This window comes from Cydia pomonella, chromosome 10 (assembly GCF_033807575.1).
Source record: "Cydia pomonella isolate Wapato2018A chromosome 10, ilCydPomo1, whole genome shotgun sequence".
Classification (NCBI taxonomy): domain Eukaryota; kingdom Metazoa; phylum Arthropoda; class Insecta; order Lepidoptera; family Tortricidae; genus Cydia; species Cydia pomonella.
In genome coordinates this window covers 173,525-194,098 of record NC_084712.1, presented here as the reverse complement: position 1 = coordinate 194,098, position 20,574 = coordinate 173,525, and the positions used below count along the sequence as shown (strand labels likewise).

General features: G+C 37.0%; 1 protein-coding gene across 1 annotated transcript; it reads right to left on the bottom strand.

Moving 5' to 3' along the window:
• Window positions 1-4,106: 4,106 nt before the first annotated feature.
• LOC133521781 (uncharacterized) lies at window positions 4,107-5,993 on the bottom strand. Its single transcript, XM_061856848.1, has one exon. It carries the CDS (start codon window positions 5,520-5,522, stop codon window positions 4,608-4,610), a length of 915 nt encoding a protein of 304 aa, XP_061712832.1. The 5' UTR covers window positions 5,523-5,993; the 3' UTR covers window positions 4,107-4,607.
• Window positions 5,994-20,574: the final 14,581 nt, after the last annotated feature.

Below are 20,574 nucleotides of genomic sequence, written 5' to 3'. Positions count from 1 at the left end.
ATAGGCACCAGTTATCTACCTACAAATAAGTAAGCAGTTAGGAATCGTGAATATTATTTAAATCGCTTGTATACTCCTATCATAACTAGACTATGAAATTAAAACCTTTTGTATAATTTATTGAAAGGTTACGTCACCGCTAGGTATTAAGATCTGCTTGATGGGGCTTCGATGCTCTCACATCATGATGAGAAGACAAGGCAAGGCAGGACCAATTCTCGTTCCACGCAAATGGACAGCGCACTGGATACAATGTGCAGGCGTGAGATACAGATGCGGCGTAGTGCAGCCAGCCTCTTCATGTAGAAGGTAGGTCTTGCATCTGGGCGCCCGTGGCAGTGGGGTTGATCAGGTACCGACGAGGATGCTCGGAGACACCGAGACACTCGAAAGCCGCTGATGGAACAAGACTCGCTCCGCAACCACCGTGAACCGGAAATTGAGACAAAAATAGTGCTTAATATTCTAATCGAGTTAAACATTTACGCCCTACGGAATATATGAAGCTAAGTATCTATATGAATAAAGACAGCTAGGCATTCAAAGGAAGAATCATTTCAGTTATGATAATCATAAATTATAAGATGTAAACTATAATAGTGGAAGTCAAAGGATCTAAACTTAGTGACGTACAGAATACCTATAACAGTAGCCACAGTAATTAAGCTACTGTAAGAAGTCATTGAATAAAACCTATAATGTATTGCGACATAATATTACATCATTAGCCATTTGTATAACATTCTAAATAAATAACTATTTTGTAAAACTTATTCACCAAACAATTATATCAATCTAGTTCATGAAACTTGGTTGCTAATTAAACAAACGTGGCCGTATACCTATATACGTGTGCACAAATAATTACACAACCAATTATTTTTGTAGTATTGTAAAAGGTGAATTATGTAACTGCGTATTACATCATAATTAATTCACTCAACCTATCAACCTACATTTTCAATCAAAGTGCTGTAATTCACTAACACTGAAACATGAAAGTATGCGATATATAGATATGTCAGGTCAAGATTGAGATAACATATAACTCAGAACCAACGCACCGTGTCTACTAGCTTGCACCGGAGTGAATCTTCGCCTTCGCCCACATCTGCGAGGTCCGCATCTTGATTTGAAGCGTTGAAGCTCTCGAAGGCAGAACACCCCAGGAATTGATGGCGAGACACGAAGCAGGCGCCCTTAGGATCCGCTGACAGGACTCGATATTCTTCGTACATGAACCGAGAATTCAGAAATAAATAATTTTAAATATATGTTAAAACATTTCATGAATTAAATTACCTACACCGTTCGTTGACTTTACGTGTTATACTATATATGGTAATAATGACTGATATTGACGGCTAAACCTACATAAAACGATAAAGAAATGACCGCCGAGTGTAACACAACTAAAGTTATTTATCAACCTAATTGAACACATCTACTTATGCCATCTATATCTAAATCAAGACACATTCCACCCTTGCCATTGAATTAAAACATGGAAAATACATACGTTCCACTTCTTCTCGTAAACGGTTAATCCACAATAATAAACGCGCTCGTTTACTACTAAACACACATTCATTTAGTTGCTAATGATTTCACAACTCAAATCAAGTACTTATAGTAATTGAATGCATCTACCTACCCTATAATCATATCACACACGAACACTGATTTACCCATCTTCAAAATTGATTATATTTAAAAAGCATATACATGATTTAGGAATTCACTGAACAAATGAAATTAAATATCTCAATCCATTTTGCCGTCGTAGTTAAAATAACACTCTCGTACAAGAATCCGACTTGCATTCACAGAGCACAAGAATTGCCATCTCGTTCCACAATGAAGGGTACCCAACGCGATATATTCAACCTACCCGCTATTCATATATAGAAATAATGATTTTATTTATAGGCAACTCGTCGATATCAACCAAGCCTACAAATGAATGAACGAAATATGTATTTTAGGTTTCCTCAAGATATAAAATGATATGCAAATAATTAAGTAGGTATATGAAATTACCGCACCGTAACACGTAGTTGTTTGGCAGCGGACCCATGATGGTTTGGTCCGGATGAAGCTCCTACAGCTTCCCGCCCATGTTGGCCGTATCCACACGCTAAGCTTCCAACGAAGGTGGCAGCTTATACTCGTATCTGCGAACAAGTTCTAATACACGGTTTTCTTATGATTTGCCACTCACAGTGACAAATTAAGAACCTTTAAGACCCGATGCTCGTGAAATGTAGCCCTTTCGGCAGCTGCCCGTGGTAGGCTCACGCAGTTCTTCACAACCATGGTTCAAGTCAATACGACCCGCGCGTCGCCCATTGCAGTCGCTGTTCTTTTCATATCTCCTGAAGATGGCCGCTAATAGACATATCTGCAAACAAGCTTAGACACATGGTTTTCCTTACAACCTAACACTCACAGGGTTCCTTCTTGACTCGACGCTCTCCTGAAGGCAAAAGACCACGAATCCACTTTGCAGTTCCTTAAATAACCTCGTTCCCCCATGAGAACCCCTCAACCGCCATGTTAATCCTACTCCTAAGCCCAACCAGAATGCAGAGTTTTGATTGGATAATATTTACTATCCTCGTCTATGATTGGTCACTTTTATTCCCGCGTATTTAGATTGATCTGCCTTACAACAGATGGCATCTCTAAAGATAACATAAATAAATTAAAAGCTTACGAAGTAGTTTATTGTGTTTAATCGATTATTCAATAAACATTACTTAAGAATTTATATTGAAAAATATATTATAAACAAATATTGTACTATGCAATTATTATGAGTAAACTACCTGCTAGTTCAGTCATTCACCGCCAGATGTCACCGGATGCCACTGTCACATTACAAGTGCGAATATTATGCGCGAAATTCACTCCAAACAAATTCAATAATTTCTAAGAGAGTAAATAAATAAATGTAGATGTCAGTCTGTTACAACTATCTGTAGGTTATTGGATATAGGGTTGTTAAAGTACGACGAAGCTATGTTGGGAGCGATTTTGATAGTACCGACTGCGCAAGTTTAGTGTTATTTTAAACGTCAAACCTCTTGCACAGTCTGGGCTATCAAAATCGCTGCCAACTTAGCTTGGTCTAACTCTAGGATCCAGTTATTACGTGATGAACTGCGCAAATCGGATCACTTTAATACGATCCCTTTGACACGTACTATGTGAAATATGTAGTTTAAGCCTTGCTAGATGCGTAGTCTGAGCGTAATATTCTGGGAATGCTGCCACGAGAGTGATTTACTCGCAAACTAATGGAGTAATGCTCTTGTTGGTGGATGCCGCCCTTATCGCGGCTATCGCATCTAAATGGGCGACGGCCTTATCCTTGCTGCTTGATGGATCTAGATAATACCGCTGAGGACAATTAGGTTCTAAACTACGATCTAGATTTCATTCACTCGGTGCATCTCTGGGATGAAAGTTTTGGCAATTCAATATCAAACGAATGCACGTCGGCGGCCTACCTCGAATTTTGCAAGATGAGGTATAGAACTTATCTAAACCAGAACTTATCGTTATCGTATCTCATTCTTCAAATCGGGCCGATAATTTGAACTATCTCATTATGTAACAATCGCACTTGCGTATCTCACAATAAGGTCAATGCGGCCAAACCAAATCAGTCATTCCGTGCATGAGGGTTTCTTTATTTTTTTTTTTTATGTAATAGGCTGCAAACGAGCAGACGAGCCGCCTGATGGGAAGCAGTCATCGTCGCCCATGGACATAAGCAACATCGGAGGAGCCACTTATGCGTTGCCAACCTTTGAGAACCCTAAAAACCTGCTTCTTGAAGAACCCCATGCCATAGCGCAGGGGAAATACCTCAGAAGGTAGCTCATTCCACAACTTGCTCGTTCTGGGAAAAAACGAGCGAGATGCCGCTTGTTCTTGGTTGGTTGGTAATAGTGGTTGGTTGGTTGGTTTGGTTTATACAATAATACACGATTTTTATTGTCATCGACAAAGCAGCGATTTCTTGTAGTTCATCAGTCAAAAGTAGGTGTGCTCTATTAAATTAAATTAAATTAAATTAAATTAAATTAAATTAAATTAAATTAAATAATCGTTTAATTCAGGCATAGCCCATATAAGTGTTAGTAACAGACTTAAATAATAATGTTAAACTATGACTATGACTATTACAATTTCCTATAATCTACCATGCAACACGTATACTTAGGGCTAGGACTATACAATACCGGGTGAGCAATACGTACACTTTGATATGATAAAATGTGATATGAAAAAATAAACAAATAAAAAATAATAATAATAATTCAAACATGTCAGCACCAATTAAAATATAAAAATCAATTCATTAAAATAATTCAAACATGTCAGCATTAATTACAATATATAAATCATTTCATTAAAAATAATTCAGACATATCAGCATTAATTATACATCTAAAACTAATCAAATTGCAATAATTATAATTATATTATTCAGTACAAATTCTTCACTGGCAAAAAATTAAAATTAATAAAAAATCATAACATAATAATCAACAGAAATAAAATAATAAGCATTTAAATTGAATCAAATAATCTTATAACTAACACTCATAATTTACGAAACTGGAGTGCAGACTGATCCATCTACGCATCATCGGTGAGTCCCACCTCCCGGCAAACACCTTCAGGATGCTGTTCGGACTCCCTAACAACCTATCAAGTAAGGAGGCACAGCGCTTTCTTATAATCGCATGAAAGCCATCAACACTTGCCTCCGCAAACATGCCCGAAGCACTGCAACTCCGTCGAAGACCGAGCAAAATCCTGAAGGCATCATTATATTGCACTCGCAAAGCGCTGTACGTCCTCTGTACATAATTGACCCACAGGTTACAGGTGTAGAAACACTGGCAGTATGCCCTAAATAGGGTTACTTTGACTTCCTTCGTGCACCCTGAAAACCTACGGGCCAACATGTTGCAGCGAACGGACAGCGCCCGTCTCTCCCTTTCGATGTCCATGTTGTCACAGAGATCCTCAGTCACCCAGTGACCCAGATATTTAAAATGCTTGACCCTGCTCAGGTTAGTGCCACACAGAGTAATTGGAGGCAGAGTCTCGTATGTTTTAGCACCAGCCTTAAAAATTAAAAATTCGCTTTTGTTGGCGTTATATCTGAGTCCATGGGTCCCTGCGTATCTCTCACAGATACCGATTAGGGTTTGCAAAGCACCCAGAGATGGCGCCAGCAACACCATGTCGTCTGCATAGCTGAAGTTGTTCATACAAACACCATCAACCGAGCATCCGACATTGGCGTTGCTCAGCTCATCAATCAAACCGTTGATGTACAGGTTGAATAACCGAGGAGACGAGATCCCCCCCTGCCTCACTCCGCACTCCAACCCGTACTCCTCCGAAAACATACCGGCCCATCTCACGCAATTTTTCTGACTATGGTACCAATATTTAATAAGAGAAGTTACCTCACTAGGAAGACCGGCAACTTGCTGCATTTTCCGCCAGAGAACTTAGAAGACACGAGGTCGAAGGCCTTAGATAGATCTAAAAAGCATGCAAATACCGGTGTTTTCCTGGAGGTATAGTACTGGACGGTCTGCTTGAGGCAGAGAACAGCACTTTCAGTTGATAGGCCCGGCCTATTGCCTACGGTTAAAAAATAACAAAAATACGTCCGTGTACGGATTTGATGAATATGCTGCGAATGATGTCAAAAAAAACAAGATAAGATTAGATAATATTTATGTAAAGGAAAGAGCCGAGGAAACGGAAAAAATTAAGTGTGTTTGCGGAGCGGAATGAATCTTTGGTGCAAACGATATCAGCACGTCGCTCGTCAGATAACATCTGGGGGTTATAGGGTAAGTGTTTTTTACTACTATCTTAGCCTTAAATTGCAAAGATAATTACCCGTTTTATACCTCAAACTGAACATTGGTCTCGTATCTAGTAATTATGTTTTATTAAATCAGATCTAACGTAACGTACCTAGTCAGATATGAACAATAACGCAGGCACGGACCCGAGTAATTGCTAAGCGCGCGTAATGGAACCAGTGGCGTTGCGTGGCGTGCAATAAGCGCGTGGCGTGTAAATAGCGCCATCCATCACGCCGCGGGGCTCGCACTTATACGCCACGTCCATTGTCCGTACGAGGCTATTCACAAATTAAAACTACTAGGCCAATGAACGTAAAATATATCAGAAATAATTTTGAATCATGTTATTTATTTGTCGTGCATCTCGTTCGTGCCAATACATGTAGGTACGAGAGAAATTCACGATAACTAAATAACATGATTCAAATATCATTCTGATGTCAATGTACGTTCGAATTGCCTTGTAAGTTCGCTCGCTAAAAACTCAAAAGCCTCCATCTGCAGCGTTTCCATGCTTACGAATTAGAAGGTCCCGAGTTCAAATCCCGGTATAGAAATTTATTTGTATGTTCATCATAAATATTTGTTCCTGAGTTATGGATGTTTTCTAAGTTTTTGTCAGCAGTAACATCGCAGCAGTAAATGTGGCACCCCGATGGCATTAACTGCATTACTGTTGCAACATTTCACTGCGGCTTGGCACGGGCACTGTATCTGTATCCTTGATTAATAAAATAAGTAATGGAGTGAATCGCGGCAGGAATGCTGCCGTAAACGCCATTCATTTGAAATCCATCAAGGAAATTGACAGATACAGCGGCAGCGTCAAAGCCGCAGCAGTAATGTCACATTATTAGTGAAGCTGCAGTTGACATCGGAATCTCACCCTAATGCAGCTGCAGCTGTCATTGGTGTCATGCAAATGTCACCTTTATTTGAACTATGCAGTTATGACTCTGCCTACGAAGCAGGTGGTTTTTTTGTGAGTCCAGTAATAAGGGATGTTGTCTATGCATAAAAGTATTTGTGTACAACTATAAATTACAATGTATCTATGTAATTGTCGTATAAATTATAAAATTTATTTATTTCATTACGGCAGCAATATATATTTATAACTAGATGTATATGTTTGACTGGTTTCAACATCGTAGTCGCTATTAAAAAGAATCGTGAATCGTTTCTAAGAATATAGTTTGTATTTTTACTCGCTTTTACTATTAGTTTTCCAGGTACACGTGAAGATATAAACTTCCTAGAATCATGTCTATTGTTTACCTCTTACCTCAGTCGGGGCTCAGAATTATAGCGGCCTTTGTAAAAGCAGGAAGTAGTAAGAGTACCTAGTAGTTACATACAACTTAGGGAGCCTAAGCACCCAATAGCAATTTCATGCATGTTCATTAATATTTATTCCTTATTTGCGCGCAATATTTTTTCAGTTCCAATTAACTTAAAAGTGTCACTTACACATTATTTATTTAGTGTAAAGTATAAACAAATAAACTAATGAAAAACGTTGTACGTGTAACGTTGTGAAAGGTCTCAAATACTGGTAAGGGCATTTACAAATATTACTATATACAACTACATATAAAGTTGTCCATTAGGTAAAATATATGTAAAAATCGCTTCTAACAGAATACGCAAACGTGGAGTCACGGGACAGGCTTAGCCTAGTGTGACCCACAAAATTTATGTAATTGTATCTGATTTGTATCTGATATTTGTTCCTGAGTTATGGATATTTTTTTATGTATTTTAGTATTTATCTAGGTGTGTAGTACTAACAACACAAGCCTTATTGATCTTACTGTGGGGATAGGTCGATTTGTATCAGATTGTCTTATACTAATTATTTTTATTTATAAATTTATAATGTTGATGTAAGAGGGGCATGGGCACTGTGAATGTCATCTCGCTTTGTGTGGCAGGGGACAGCACAGCGGATGTCATTCCAGATCTAGAGCGGAGCCCAACTGGGGAAGTACATTACAGAAAACCGCAGTCAACTAACACTAGAGCTCAACGAGGGTGCGGGATGTTAGGGTCGGCAACGCACATATAACACCTCCGGAGTTGCAGGCGTCCATAGGCTACGGAGACTGTTTACCATCAGGCGGGCCATAATGTTGACGTAGAATAAAAAAGTTATGCGTGCTAGGGCTGTCTAGCTAAGTGGGCATAAATCAGCAGACACAAAGTGCTGATGCATCTCTGCTAATGGGCGCCACCTGAAGCAGTATTCCTTCTTTCTAAGCCTTATTTTTATTACAGCAATATGTAAGTTATATTATAAATATGAAGAAGTATGACTCATACTCACACTACTAGACAAAACAAAAAAAAACACTCCATATGAATATGATTTATTTCAAGCAAATATTGTACATGGAACTTTTCACGAACATGGGCATAATATGAAAACAATAAAAGAAAATGTAGGTAGAACCAATAGCATTAATTTCGTACACTCCGAATGGCAAGATTCCACCAAATGCAACTGTAAGATGGTGTTACATTTCGCCAGTGCATTGGGGTTATTCTGTAAACGGGACAAATCTTAATTTAAAATGAATTTGTAATACATATAAGTACTTCTAATATACTAAATTAATATGTTGTTTTTTTTGAGCAACTTACCAACACGCTATTTTAATTACAGATACAATAATTAGCAATCGGTCGCGGATAGCTACAGCCAGCAGTCCACGTAGAGCGAAACGTGTCGAGCAATGTTTGACAAAAAAAAAACTTAGTTTATAACATTCGGTAAAAATACGTGAGTAACCCGTTTAGATATGTAACACGCATTTACAACAGGTAACACACGTGTGTTATTACGTAATAACACACATGTTTAATTGAAATTAGTAGTTTGCAGTCAAATAAACTACAATATCGCTCTGTGCTTCTAAAAAATATATTTGTAACTGCTACTGACATTCGCTACAGCCGCTAGCTGTGTATGTATGATAGGTATATGTGCTCTGAAAATTCCCGAGCAAACTGCAGTTTGTTATATTGAAATTACTTAATTACCTAAGCTTCATTATTACATAAGAATAATAAAACGTCCTTTGACTGTTTGCAGGTTTCGTAAGTTCTCCGACTATAAAAATAACACAACACACTAACAGTAAGTTTCTATAAAATAAAAATAAAAATTACAACTGTAAATTGCAAGTTCAAAGCATTATAAGAAAAACCGCTCCTAGCCGTTTCCGGTGCGAAGGTACCCATGATGCTCGCAGCATTTCCACGCTTTATTACTATTAACAGCCTTTGCACCAGGTATGACTCGGAGCGGGGGCCCTCCCCCTTCTGCCTGGGACGATGGCTAACTTGCGTAGAAGGCAAATGACCAGACAAATCGCCTGCTTATGGAGCAGAGGAGGTCCCAGGTCCAAATTTATTTGTGATCATCATGAACATTTATTTTGTTCTTGACTTATACTTAGATGTTATTTATGTATTTATATTTTGAAAAAGTTTTGTTATCTATTGTACCTAATAACCCCAACGCACCTTACCGAAACTAGTGTTGTATCCTCCGGAAACCGGTTTCCGGTGTTTCCGGCCCATCCACTCGAATCGTATTTTTACGCTTTTACCGGTTCGTTTCTCGGAATATTCGGCCAAGTTTGAATTTGGAATGTTCCGGATTTTATTGTGGCGGTTTTCATTCGGGTTTATTGAACGTGCTCGGTTTATGTGGAACGAGCAGTAGAATCGAACGGCATCGTGTAAAGTGTAAGGAGGAGGTTTTTAGGCCTATTTTTTAATATCATTTATTAAGAAATTCTAAAGCGTTTACGGTAAATATTGAGTGAACTTAAACATGAGTACTTACAAGTATTTTTTTGTAAACAATAAATAAGTTGTTTTGTTTTGGAATTTACTTTATGGTATTCGTGCACTATGTAAATAATGTGCTCTCTGTAAGTAAATTGTAATATTATTTTGGAGACCTTCTACATCTCTAAGGATAATTTAATATATATTTTTTATATTTAATCTCTGACACCAAAGAATTTTAGTATTTGTTGGTTTTTTTTATCATAGTTTTTTTTTGTGTAATTTGAGATTTAGAGACAATATACATCTCTAATAAAGTATATATTATTTCATCGATTCCATATTTGTTATTGTTTTTATTTATTTTTTTGTTTGTAAAAATGGACATGTAAAAGTGCCCCTGTGGCCTATTTGCTGAATAAATGTTTGATGTTTGAGAGAAATATATTCTTGAACCATAACCATAGCCAATAACAGAACTCCCTCGAATTTATACAAAATAAAATATTCTCTGTGGGTAGACTTGTGACTGTAAATATAAATTAAATTGTAAATCTTTAAGATACAAAGATAAAGAGAATAAGAATAAATAATACCTATTTAGTAACTGAAAACTGGAAAATTTCCTAAAATATGTATGTTTCTTTCTTTCAAATTTACCTAAATCCCCGGTAAATTTAAGGTGACGTTCGGGCGGCAACCGCAGCTGCGTTACCGTTGCGACGTTGTTGCCGGCGCTGTATCCGTCAATTTCCCTGGTAAAATTAATGACGTTCGCCGCCGCATTATATAATGATATAAGACATTCATTCCGTCATTTTATCACAGACACTGACAGCAGATGCAACAGTAGCAACAATGATATAGGTAGATCGTGTCATTCACGAAGACGCGTGCCTTGACTCGTATCGACATGTTATTAAAGGTTAGATTTGACAAATCTGCGCGTCATCGTGAATGACACGAACTATACATAGCAACAGTAATACATTACATAACATTTAATATCCAAACGTCAACTTTTAAAGCAAAGAAATGACGTTTATTCCAAAGCACACACAACAGAACAAGAAGATAAAAGAAATACATTAAAAAGATAACGATAAAAACAAAAAACAAACAAAAAATTCAAAATTCAAAATTCAAAATTCAAAAATTTATTCTGCAAGTAGGCCTCAAGGGCTCTTTTACAAGTCAATACAACATTTATAGTAACATCATATAGTGACATGAAAAATACATAACAACATTTATAAATACAACAGCCAATACCTGGGTAAACATTACATTATAATAATCTTAAAATAAATAATTAATACAATACAATAGAGATGTATAGTCTCTATGGTTAAAAACACATTAAATCTGGAGATGTAAAAGGTCCCCAATGTCAGAGTACTAATACTAATAAAATTTGGAGGTGTAAAGTCTCTCCAAGTGTCAAAATAAAATTTATACTAAATAAATAAACCGCGTCTGGACTGTTAAACTAGCAGTCTCATAAAATAATGCTACATTCTGTACATAACTAGTATGTACCAAGTCAAGTATATTATACAATATGACAGAGACGTATAGTCTCCACGGTTAATACATTAAGTTTGGAGATGTATAAGGTCCCCACGGTCTGAGAAAAATAATAATACACAATAATAAGATTTGGAGGTGTAAAGGTTCTCCAAATGTCAAAGAATAAAAAATAATAAAAAATTGTATGAAATACATATTTCACGTCAAGAGACTGTTAAGGTAACAATCTTAAAACTAGTTCTACAGAATACATAACTACTATGTATTTAATATGTCAATGTCATCATCAAAATAACTAAAACATAACAAACATTAATACATAAGGTTGAACAGCTAGAAACAACAGCGCCATATGCCTCTCCGGGACACTGCACGCAAAACTATTACAGCTTTTGAGACTGGATACTTGGCCATGATTCCGTGTCTCCCAAGTAGTCATCTATTTTATAGTATCCCTTTTTGAGAAGTGCATTTTTGACGTATTGCTTGAATGAAGTATAGGGCAGGTTCCATGCCTCTAAGGGTACTTTGTTATAAAATGTTACACAGTTTCCCATGAACGATTTTTTAACTTTCTGTAGACGAAACTTGGAGACTACTAACTTATGTTTATTTCGCGTACTATAACTATGGATATCGGACAGTTTCTTAAAGGACTTTATATTCTTATGCGTATACATTATCACATCTAGTATGTATTGTGAAGCTACTGTGAGAATATCTATTTCCTTGAATCGTTCTCTCAGTGAGTCACGAGAGAACAACAGATACATTACACACTTGGGTCCAGCAATGTGTGCAGTAGGGAAAAGACCCTGTCTCAGCTTATTGTTGCTATTCGCAAACGAGGCAAATTGCAACCCTGTTATTCTGCCAAGGCCTTGGGGAGTGACATATAAATATTAGTAAATAGGTTTATATAAATAAGTATTCAAACATAATAATAAAACAATACTATACCTTATATATAATATAAATAATAACTTTTAGTGCACCCCTTCTACTAATGATAACATTTTCGTATATGATATTTCAGTTTTTAATAAATACATAACAAATACATTTTTAACAAATTTTGTTGAAAATACGGATCGCAAGCCAATTGCACTTATGTAACTGCAACTGGCTCGGGGACGATCGAAATAACGAAAGAAAGTAATTAATTGACATCAATTGGCGGAAATTGGCAATTTCGCGACCACGTCGATACAATTCCACTGGTCGTACTTTAGACCACCTCCGGTAGACACTGCATTACGAAGCATGTGACTAAGCTTCTGTGCCTGCAACTTCACCTGCGTGGAATTGTCACATAGCGCCATCTAGTGGTGTTAGCGTAATAACTTCGTTGTTTCTTTTTATTTCTCTTAGTGTTATATTTTTTTTTAGAAATATGAAACATGATTTAATTTAATTAGTTTAGTTACAAATATAAATAGTTGTATTTCAGCATTTTTTTCTGGATATTGTGTCGTTAGGTAATGAAACCTACATGTTTTAAAAGGTAGCACAATTTGACTGACAACACACAGTTCTGGCTGAAAAGAGCACTAAATTTGAAATGTAGGGAAAAAAAGAAGGAGAAGAAAAGACGGCATTGGTTTGTGTCAGAATACTGATTTATTACAAAATTAAAATAGATATTTATAAAACTCAGCGTGGAAATTTATTGTCGCCATACGAGTATATAGTTCCGGAGATTCAGATTTTGGTTTCTGGGTAAGCAATTCCCACAGTGTTTTCATTGCAAAACAGCTTAATCCAAATTCGGAAGACTAAGTAATTTATTCTTTCCAGATTTTAATAGGTCGAGGCAAATGTTGCTTTCCTTTGCCAAGTTGCTGAGGAAAGAGGAGCGTGCCCTTGAGCGTGGCAGGCTGATGTAAGAGACGGGTCTTCTCTTCGTCCAGTTCGGGACGCCTTCACGGCCATTGTTACGAGTTCCAACCCAAATGCTAATTTTGACTGCAGCAGACTTTTTCTGTCGTCTGTCTTGTTCGTCAGGCGGAATGCAGAGGAGTTAATTCGGAGGAATAAACATCGTCTGTGGCAGCAGGTATGTGTTGGCCCTTTGAAAACCTTTGAAAACCTTAGGAAATCCTTAGGAAATCCTTTGGAAACCCTTAGAAATCCCTTAGGAAGCCCTTAAGAAGCTCATAGTTTACTCGTAGAACAAGTTTTGTCATTGTCATAGATCGGTAACCTTTTGCTTTTGTCACATTTATAATGAATAATTTTAATATCATAATCAAGGTTTACTGAGGTCTGATGGACAGTGTTGCTTGCCAAATTTAATGCTTAGGTGTAACTTTTCATATAATATTTACCAGAATAAAATTTAATTAAACAACTAGTTTGTTGGTGATTTATCCTATAGTGTAAGAATACAGATATGAATGAACCAACAGCTCTACCGTTAGCAGTCTGAGCTAGAAGTTGAATTTTTAGGGTATGTAGGAGTTTTGAAAGAAGAAATAAAACAACTATCAAGTGAACTCTTGTGTTTTCTTTCCTTTACTACATCCCTAGGTATTATGTAACCAGCCGGGTACATTTCATAGATTTACAGGTTACAGAATGATAATGATTGATTAAAATCATGCCATGTCCTTTCCTGGACCCAAATTATCTTCAATTTCATATCGGTTCAGTGGTTTAATTAAGCGTGAAGAGATAGTAGGTACGAGGGGCGTTCAATATATTCGCAGTATTGATACCTTCCGACCTTTTTAGTGACTAATTTAATACTGGCTACTATCAGGCATACATTGACATTAAATAAAAAAAAAATAAAAAAAATATATGTTCTCTTGTTTTTCTACAATTGCCGGTAGGTAAAAGTACACCTCATCCCAAAAAGTTTAAGTCCCTACCTTCAGCCGGTAAGGTCATGACAACGATATTCTGGGATTGTGAGGGTATATTGCTGATAGATTATAAAGATAAAGGTGTAAATATAACGGGGCAGTACTACGCTAATATTCTACGCCAATTAAGGGAAGCAATTAAAGAAAAGAGGATGGGAAAGTTAACTAGGGGTGTTCTGCTTCTGCATGACAATGCTCCTGTCCATACTGCTCAGATTGCCAAGGCTGTGGCTCGAGAATCCGGATTTGAAACTATAACCCACACGCCATATAGTCCAGACTTAGCCCCAAGCGACTTGTTTTTGTTCCCAAATCTTAAAAAAGATCTGCGAGGATATCGATTTTCTGACGATGAAGCGTTGAAGGCGGCAGTGCAAGAGCATTTTGACACTAAAAATAAAACATATTTTTATGACGGTCTTAAAAAACTTATTGACCGATCTTTTAAGTGCAAAAACATAGGAGAGGAATATAATTGAAAAATTAAAATATTACCTTTATCGTTCTCTTTCATTTTCATACATATACCGAGAATATATTGAACGCCCCTCGTACTTACGGATTTATAGTATTATAGTAGGGATGAGCCTCGATGCAATAAACTTTGTCTACTGGAATATCGCCACTGGGAAACTGTCATCACATCAACAACATAAAAGCAACCTTATCTACATACGAACTTACAGTGTTTTGTTGCTCTTAGTCATTCAAAGTGATAAACAAGACCAATTGCGGGTAGTTCGAAATACTCGTGCAGATGATAGAATATATTGATATCATCTTCTGCCAGTCTATTTCCGGTGAAGGAAATGCCTGTGAAACATTAAAGGAAATTTTCAAGAATAGGTCCCGTTTTTATGACGGTGACATCACCCATTTCCCAATGCTGCTGCAGGCGTATTCCGAATGTCACCTCAATCAGTAGGTATTAAAGATTATTATAAACCAATGTTTGTAATATGACAATATACATAATTAAATTCCAAAATAGATACATAAATTATATCTATAATCCAGGATCAAATGTTTACCTCCTGCTTCGTATGCAGGGTCACTACTACCAACATTACCGACTATGCTAATCCAGTGATTCCTCAACTTTGGGTCTTTGTCACATAGTTTTATTTTGCGTATTTTTTGCTTAATTATCTGAAAGAAAAATGGTGACCACGTTTTCCCCTTTCAGTAATAATAATAAAGTCAAAATTAAGTAATACAAAACTATATCACATGGATAAATAAATAGGAAAACCACTTTAATATACTGAATAATACAGCAATGAATTTGTTTGCTAGAAAACACAATCTCCCCGATGACCAGTCCAGTCTTATAATACAATACAATACTCTTTATGGCACACCTTAATAGAAGAAAACAATACAAAAGAAAACAGTAGAGGTAAACAACAGGCGCCTAATGCATTTTAAAAGCGTGCTATATCCTGTAAGTGATCTGTGACCGCACCAATAACGCTGGGAGGAGCTGCGAAGTGCAATGCAATTAAAATAAAACTATTTTATTTGCACTTCCTGTTGGTCTCGCCACCAGTGAATTGTTGCCTTTCGGCTTTCTCCTGTTTACGTCAATGTTACTCGTATCAATATGCGAAAATACTTTTGAATGCCAAAAAAATTGTGCATTTTGACATTGGAATGCAAATTTAAAATGGCCTTCATAGTATTTAATAAATTTTAAATAAAACAAAATAAATGAAAAACAGACCAAGAATAAAATGGACATTTTTAATGTAGTTTCTACGTGCTTTTAAATGGGAGACAGGGTAGTGTAGTGCAAATAAAATATAAGCCGGCATAAATCGCCGGGAAGTGGCCACGCACCTCTAATGTACCACCTGGCCGGGCATCGCCATCGCTTGACGAGTGAACACGTCGGGGTAGCCAGGGTTCTATAAGTGTTATATGTTGCTTAAGGTGCAGCAGGTTCAGAAAACGGAGATTTTTTTTAAATTCGTAGTGCTTTTTTTGGTCACAATACGGCTGCCATAAAATTAATTAGCAATTGTCAAGGGAATGTATCGATTCGAATCCCGAGTTTTTGACTAACTTGTTATTGAAAAAATCACGGACATAGGGACTAAAATAAACTCAAGATCAAGGTCAAAAATCAAGATCGCCCAAATCTTTAAAAAAAACACGAGATTTTTGCGGTTTCCTCGATTTTTGTCAAAGTTTCGTTCGGCGCTCGAGGTCACAAACTTTGATAATTCATTGGACCAGCATCATAAATAAAACTGCGAAAAAGGAACTACCGGATTTGACGCAAATGCTAATAATGTATACTTTTTACTTAACTGTTATGGCTGTATTAAAAGTAAATATTAAATAATCAGATTAATATAAAACAAACTCTGCGAGCGTTTGGAACAATAGTCTACGCGACTAATGCTGCACTTGTGCCGCCATCTTGTTTTTCGCACTTTACTTTTCCTTTTTTTACGCTATTATTTTGCAACCTTGTCTAATTTATGGGTGTACAATTTTAAAAAGATAACACTGGGTCGCGTTTAAACTAAGAGCAGGCTATAGTACGTACCTATTATTTTTTAGTGTAAGTGTTAAAATATTTCACTTTCTTCATCAAAGATACTTATTTTCACCGACTTCAAAAAACGCTCGAGTATGGAGGGGAGGCCCGTGCTGAGTGATACAACCCAAACGAGCAGTCACGTACGGGCAGACGTCGAGTGTAGCGGGAGATCTATTTGGTTTGGCACCGACATCAAACACATCAGGAAATCTCCCGTGTCTGGCAATTTTACGATTATTTTTTTTGGTGATCTATAATCATTTGTTTGAAGAAACGTCACTGTAGACTCTCGGCATATCGTATATTTAACAAATGTTTGACGTAACTTAAAGTTCGACGAATGGGCCGTTGGTAACATTTGTAGCGCCAAAACTAATTAAAATGCAGTTTGCAATTATGGTCCAAGATCCCAGAGCCGCCAGACCTTACTTATGGTCTCATGGATAAAATATATGGGATAATATAGTGTTAGTATGTACTTTTAATGCTGCATACTTGCTATATTTGCCCGACGGCCATTTGTCCTATCAATATCACTGCTTCACCATCATTTTGAACATTTCAAATCAACAATCAAGACGCTATTATAAATGGATAAACCGTATTTTTAAGTGTGCATTAAGTAAATGGCAAGATTAATACGAGTGCCGTGACTTTGAGCTTTCACTTCGATAAAGGTTCATCTCGCATAAGCTTCATATTCAGATAAAACTTTGTCTCGTTAGAAGGAAGTGTATAATTTAATATAATAATACCGTAGAGACAGTGTTTTGAGAACATTGTTAACGTCTAGGATGCAGTGCATCGTTGTGCAAAATGCACAACTGAAAAGGTTTTGAGTTTTGGCTTACTCTTGTAAATCTTATAACGAATGTTGATTATATTCAGTTTGTTTAAAACGAATTCGTGCTTCAAATTTTTAGACGGCTATGTACAGCCGAGTCTAAAAATATGTATGTTACAACTTACTCAAAAATATGTCTCATAGTTTTTAAGTCGCCGACATAAGAGCATATTTTTGAGAAAGATGTGTGCACTCATATTTTTACACTTGACTGTACATTATGCGGTAACTCTGACCGTCAAAAGCTGATGTTTAACAATTTAATGACCAGAATATACATGACATCGATTTCAGCTGTCAGACTAGAGAACACGATACTTTCTTAACTTCTTCTTCTTCTTGTTGTGCCATGTCATCATCTGACGTCGGCGACCATCTCTCGGAACTTATTTCTATCTTTTGCTATTCTGCTCAGGTTGGCAGCGTCCTTAAATTACTTTCTTAACTTAGCATTTCTTTTACCATCAATAACTCTTCGATGTAAGCAAAAAAAGAATGCGGTGCACTTTTTTTCCCCTATATCGAATCTCTTGCATGTCTGTGTGTAGTGTGTGTATCTCTTGCATGTCTGTGTGTAGTGTGTGTATCTCTTGCATGTCTGTGTATAGTGTGTGTAACTCTTGCATGTCTGCGTATAAAGTAACTGCGCCAAAGAAGGCCCCCACCTTTATTTTTATTTTTTATTTTTCTTACATATGTTCAATATGAACTTGCCGTTCTGTATACCGGGTGTTTCCTGTAACACGAGCAAATAATTAAACCATATATTGTACTCCTAAAACGATATAACTTTTGATTAACAACTTTTAAAAATTATGAAATCTTTAGATTTCAACTTTTTCATACAAATGTAATATTATTTTCAATGTACGCTGACATCAGTGTGTTTGACGTTGCTTGTCACGCTTTAAAAATAACAAAATTCGCAATACATTGCGTCTTAGAATTAACTTCAATGTGTAATTAAAATCAAAATATAAGTTATTTTTCAAAGTTGTTGAACAAATGTTGGTCAGTTTCAGGAGTACAGCCTGCAGTTTAATTTATTGCTCCTGTTACAGGAAACACCCGGTATGGTATTAGCTAGCGAACTTGAACGCAAAATTTGAAAGCATTCACACCTATGACAATATCGAAAGTAGGCAAGCTTAAGAACCGAACCTCGTTAGTTATTATATTTTTCGTGCGTATAAATCAATCTCCCAATCATGCCATATATGGCGACCGTGCTATTAATTTGCGTACAACCAAACCAAGTTGTTTCCGTAGTTAGAAGCCTTTGTGGCGCAGTGCTTCTATCCATGCTCGCGATAAATAATTCTGGCAGCGTTGTTTCAGTCTCAAGATCTCTTACACTAGATCGAGCGTTCTAAAACTAATAAAAGACGACACCACATAAGCTATATTTTAGTTGCGAGGCTTTGTAGCGCAGTGTATCTGTCATTTATGCTCGCGATAAATAATTCGTTTCGGTCCGCAGACCGATCAGACATACTGTATGGAGCATAGTGTAAGCCTCATATTAAGCTTGGTTTTCCAAAAGAAAGACGATGAAATGATAGTTCTACTTGTTACTTTTTGCAAAGTTTGGAACAATGAAACTGAGGCCAATTCAAACTTAGATACTTTGTGAGATCAAAATGAATGATGAGTCGCGCGTTTATTTCGCTCGTATTTGTCCGTACATTTATTGACACGAACGAGACGCATGGGCAACTGACATAATTTAGGGCCCTATCACACTAACGATTAGCGAGCCAGTTAAAACCGTGGCGAGCGCGCATCGAGTTCGCCGCTGTTCGACGCGATCGCGCAGCGATATCGTCGCAAGCTTATCTGTCATTCTAAAATTTGCGTTTGTTAGAAACAGACAAAAACTAACAGAGGTTCGTAAGTGTTTGCTAAGTTTTTTGAATAAGAGTGTATGTTTTTAGGTACCGCACCGGGTCGGCTCTAAACTTATTTATGTAATAATGATTATGATTATGATATATAGTTGGTGACCCCGATCTCAGAGTCGGTTTGGAACCTCTCAGTCTTCGGAGGGACGTTGGCTCTCTATGCCTGTTCTACCGTCTGTACAATGGGGAATGTTCTGAAGAACTTTCTGAATTGGTGCCACCGTCACGTTTTTATCACCGCACCTCCCGCCAAAGAAACAAAGTTCATCCTCACTTTCTCGACACTTGGCAAACCAAGAACAAGCGGGCATCTCGCTCGTTTTTTCCCAGAACGTGCAAGTTGTGGAATGAGCTACCTTCTGAGCTGTTTCCCTTGCGCTATGACATGGGGTTCATCAAGAAGCAGGTTTTTAGGGTTCTCAAAGGTTGGCAACGCATAAGTGGCTCCTCCGATGTTGCTTATGTCCATGGGCGGCGATGACTGCTTCCCATCATGCGGCTCGTCTGCTCGTTTGCAGCCTATTACATTAAAAAAAATGATAATAATTTATAAGAATGACATTTAGTGAGTTCATATTTTATTTGACGCACGCCAGTCTTCATTAAATATTTTAAACTTCACAATGCAGAATCTATGGGAGATGATCTTCGAACCCCAATATTTGCAAGAAACAGCAGTTTTGCTCACTTGTTATAAAAATTAAAGGGTGACCCCGACGCCTGGGAAATCTCGCTGTCCGTCTGCGATCATTGGAATTTCCATTTTTTATAATATATAACTTCGTATAATTTTACTTTAAGGTACCGTTCAGATCCGGACAAAAACAATGATTTTGACATTTGCGGCACTATTGCAGTCGCAGTAATGTCGCGCTGCAATACTGCAGCAGTAATAGTAAGTGTATAGTCAGAATTCGAATGGTACCTTTATATACATGACTGGTTGGTATGGTATTCGTGATTTGTATTTTTGGAACGAAGTTCCTTATCGGACGGTTGGCTCGGCTAGGCGAGAAAAGTGTAAGATTTTCGTATTTCTGAACTGATTTGTGAAATTCTGTAAGCAAATTCGATAATGATTATTTTGTCGATTAATATATATTTTTTGTATTTGTTAATGAGTAATATAATAATTTTATCAATAATAATATACTTCGTTCCAACCAAGTGTTCCACGACA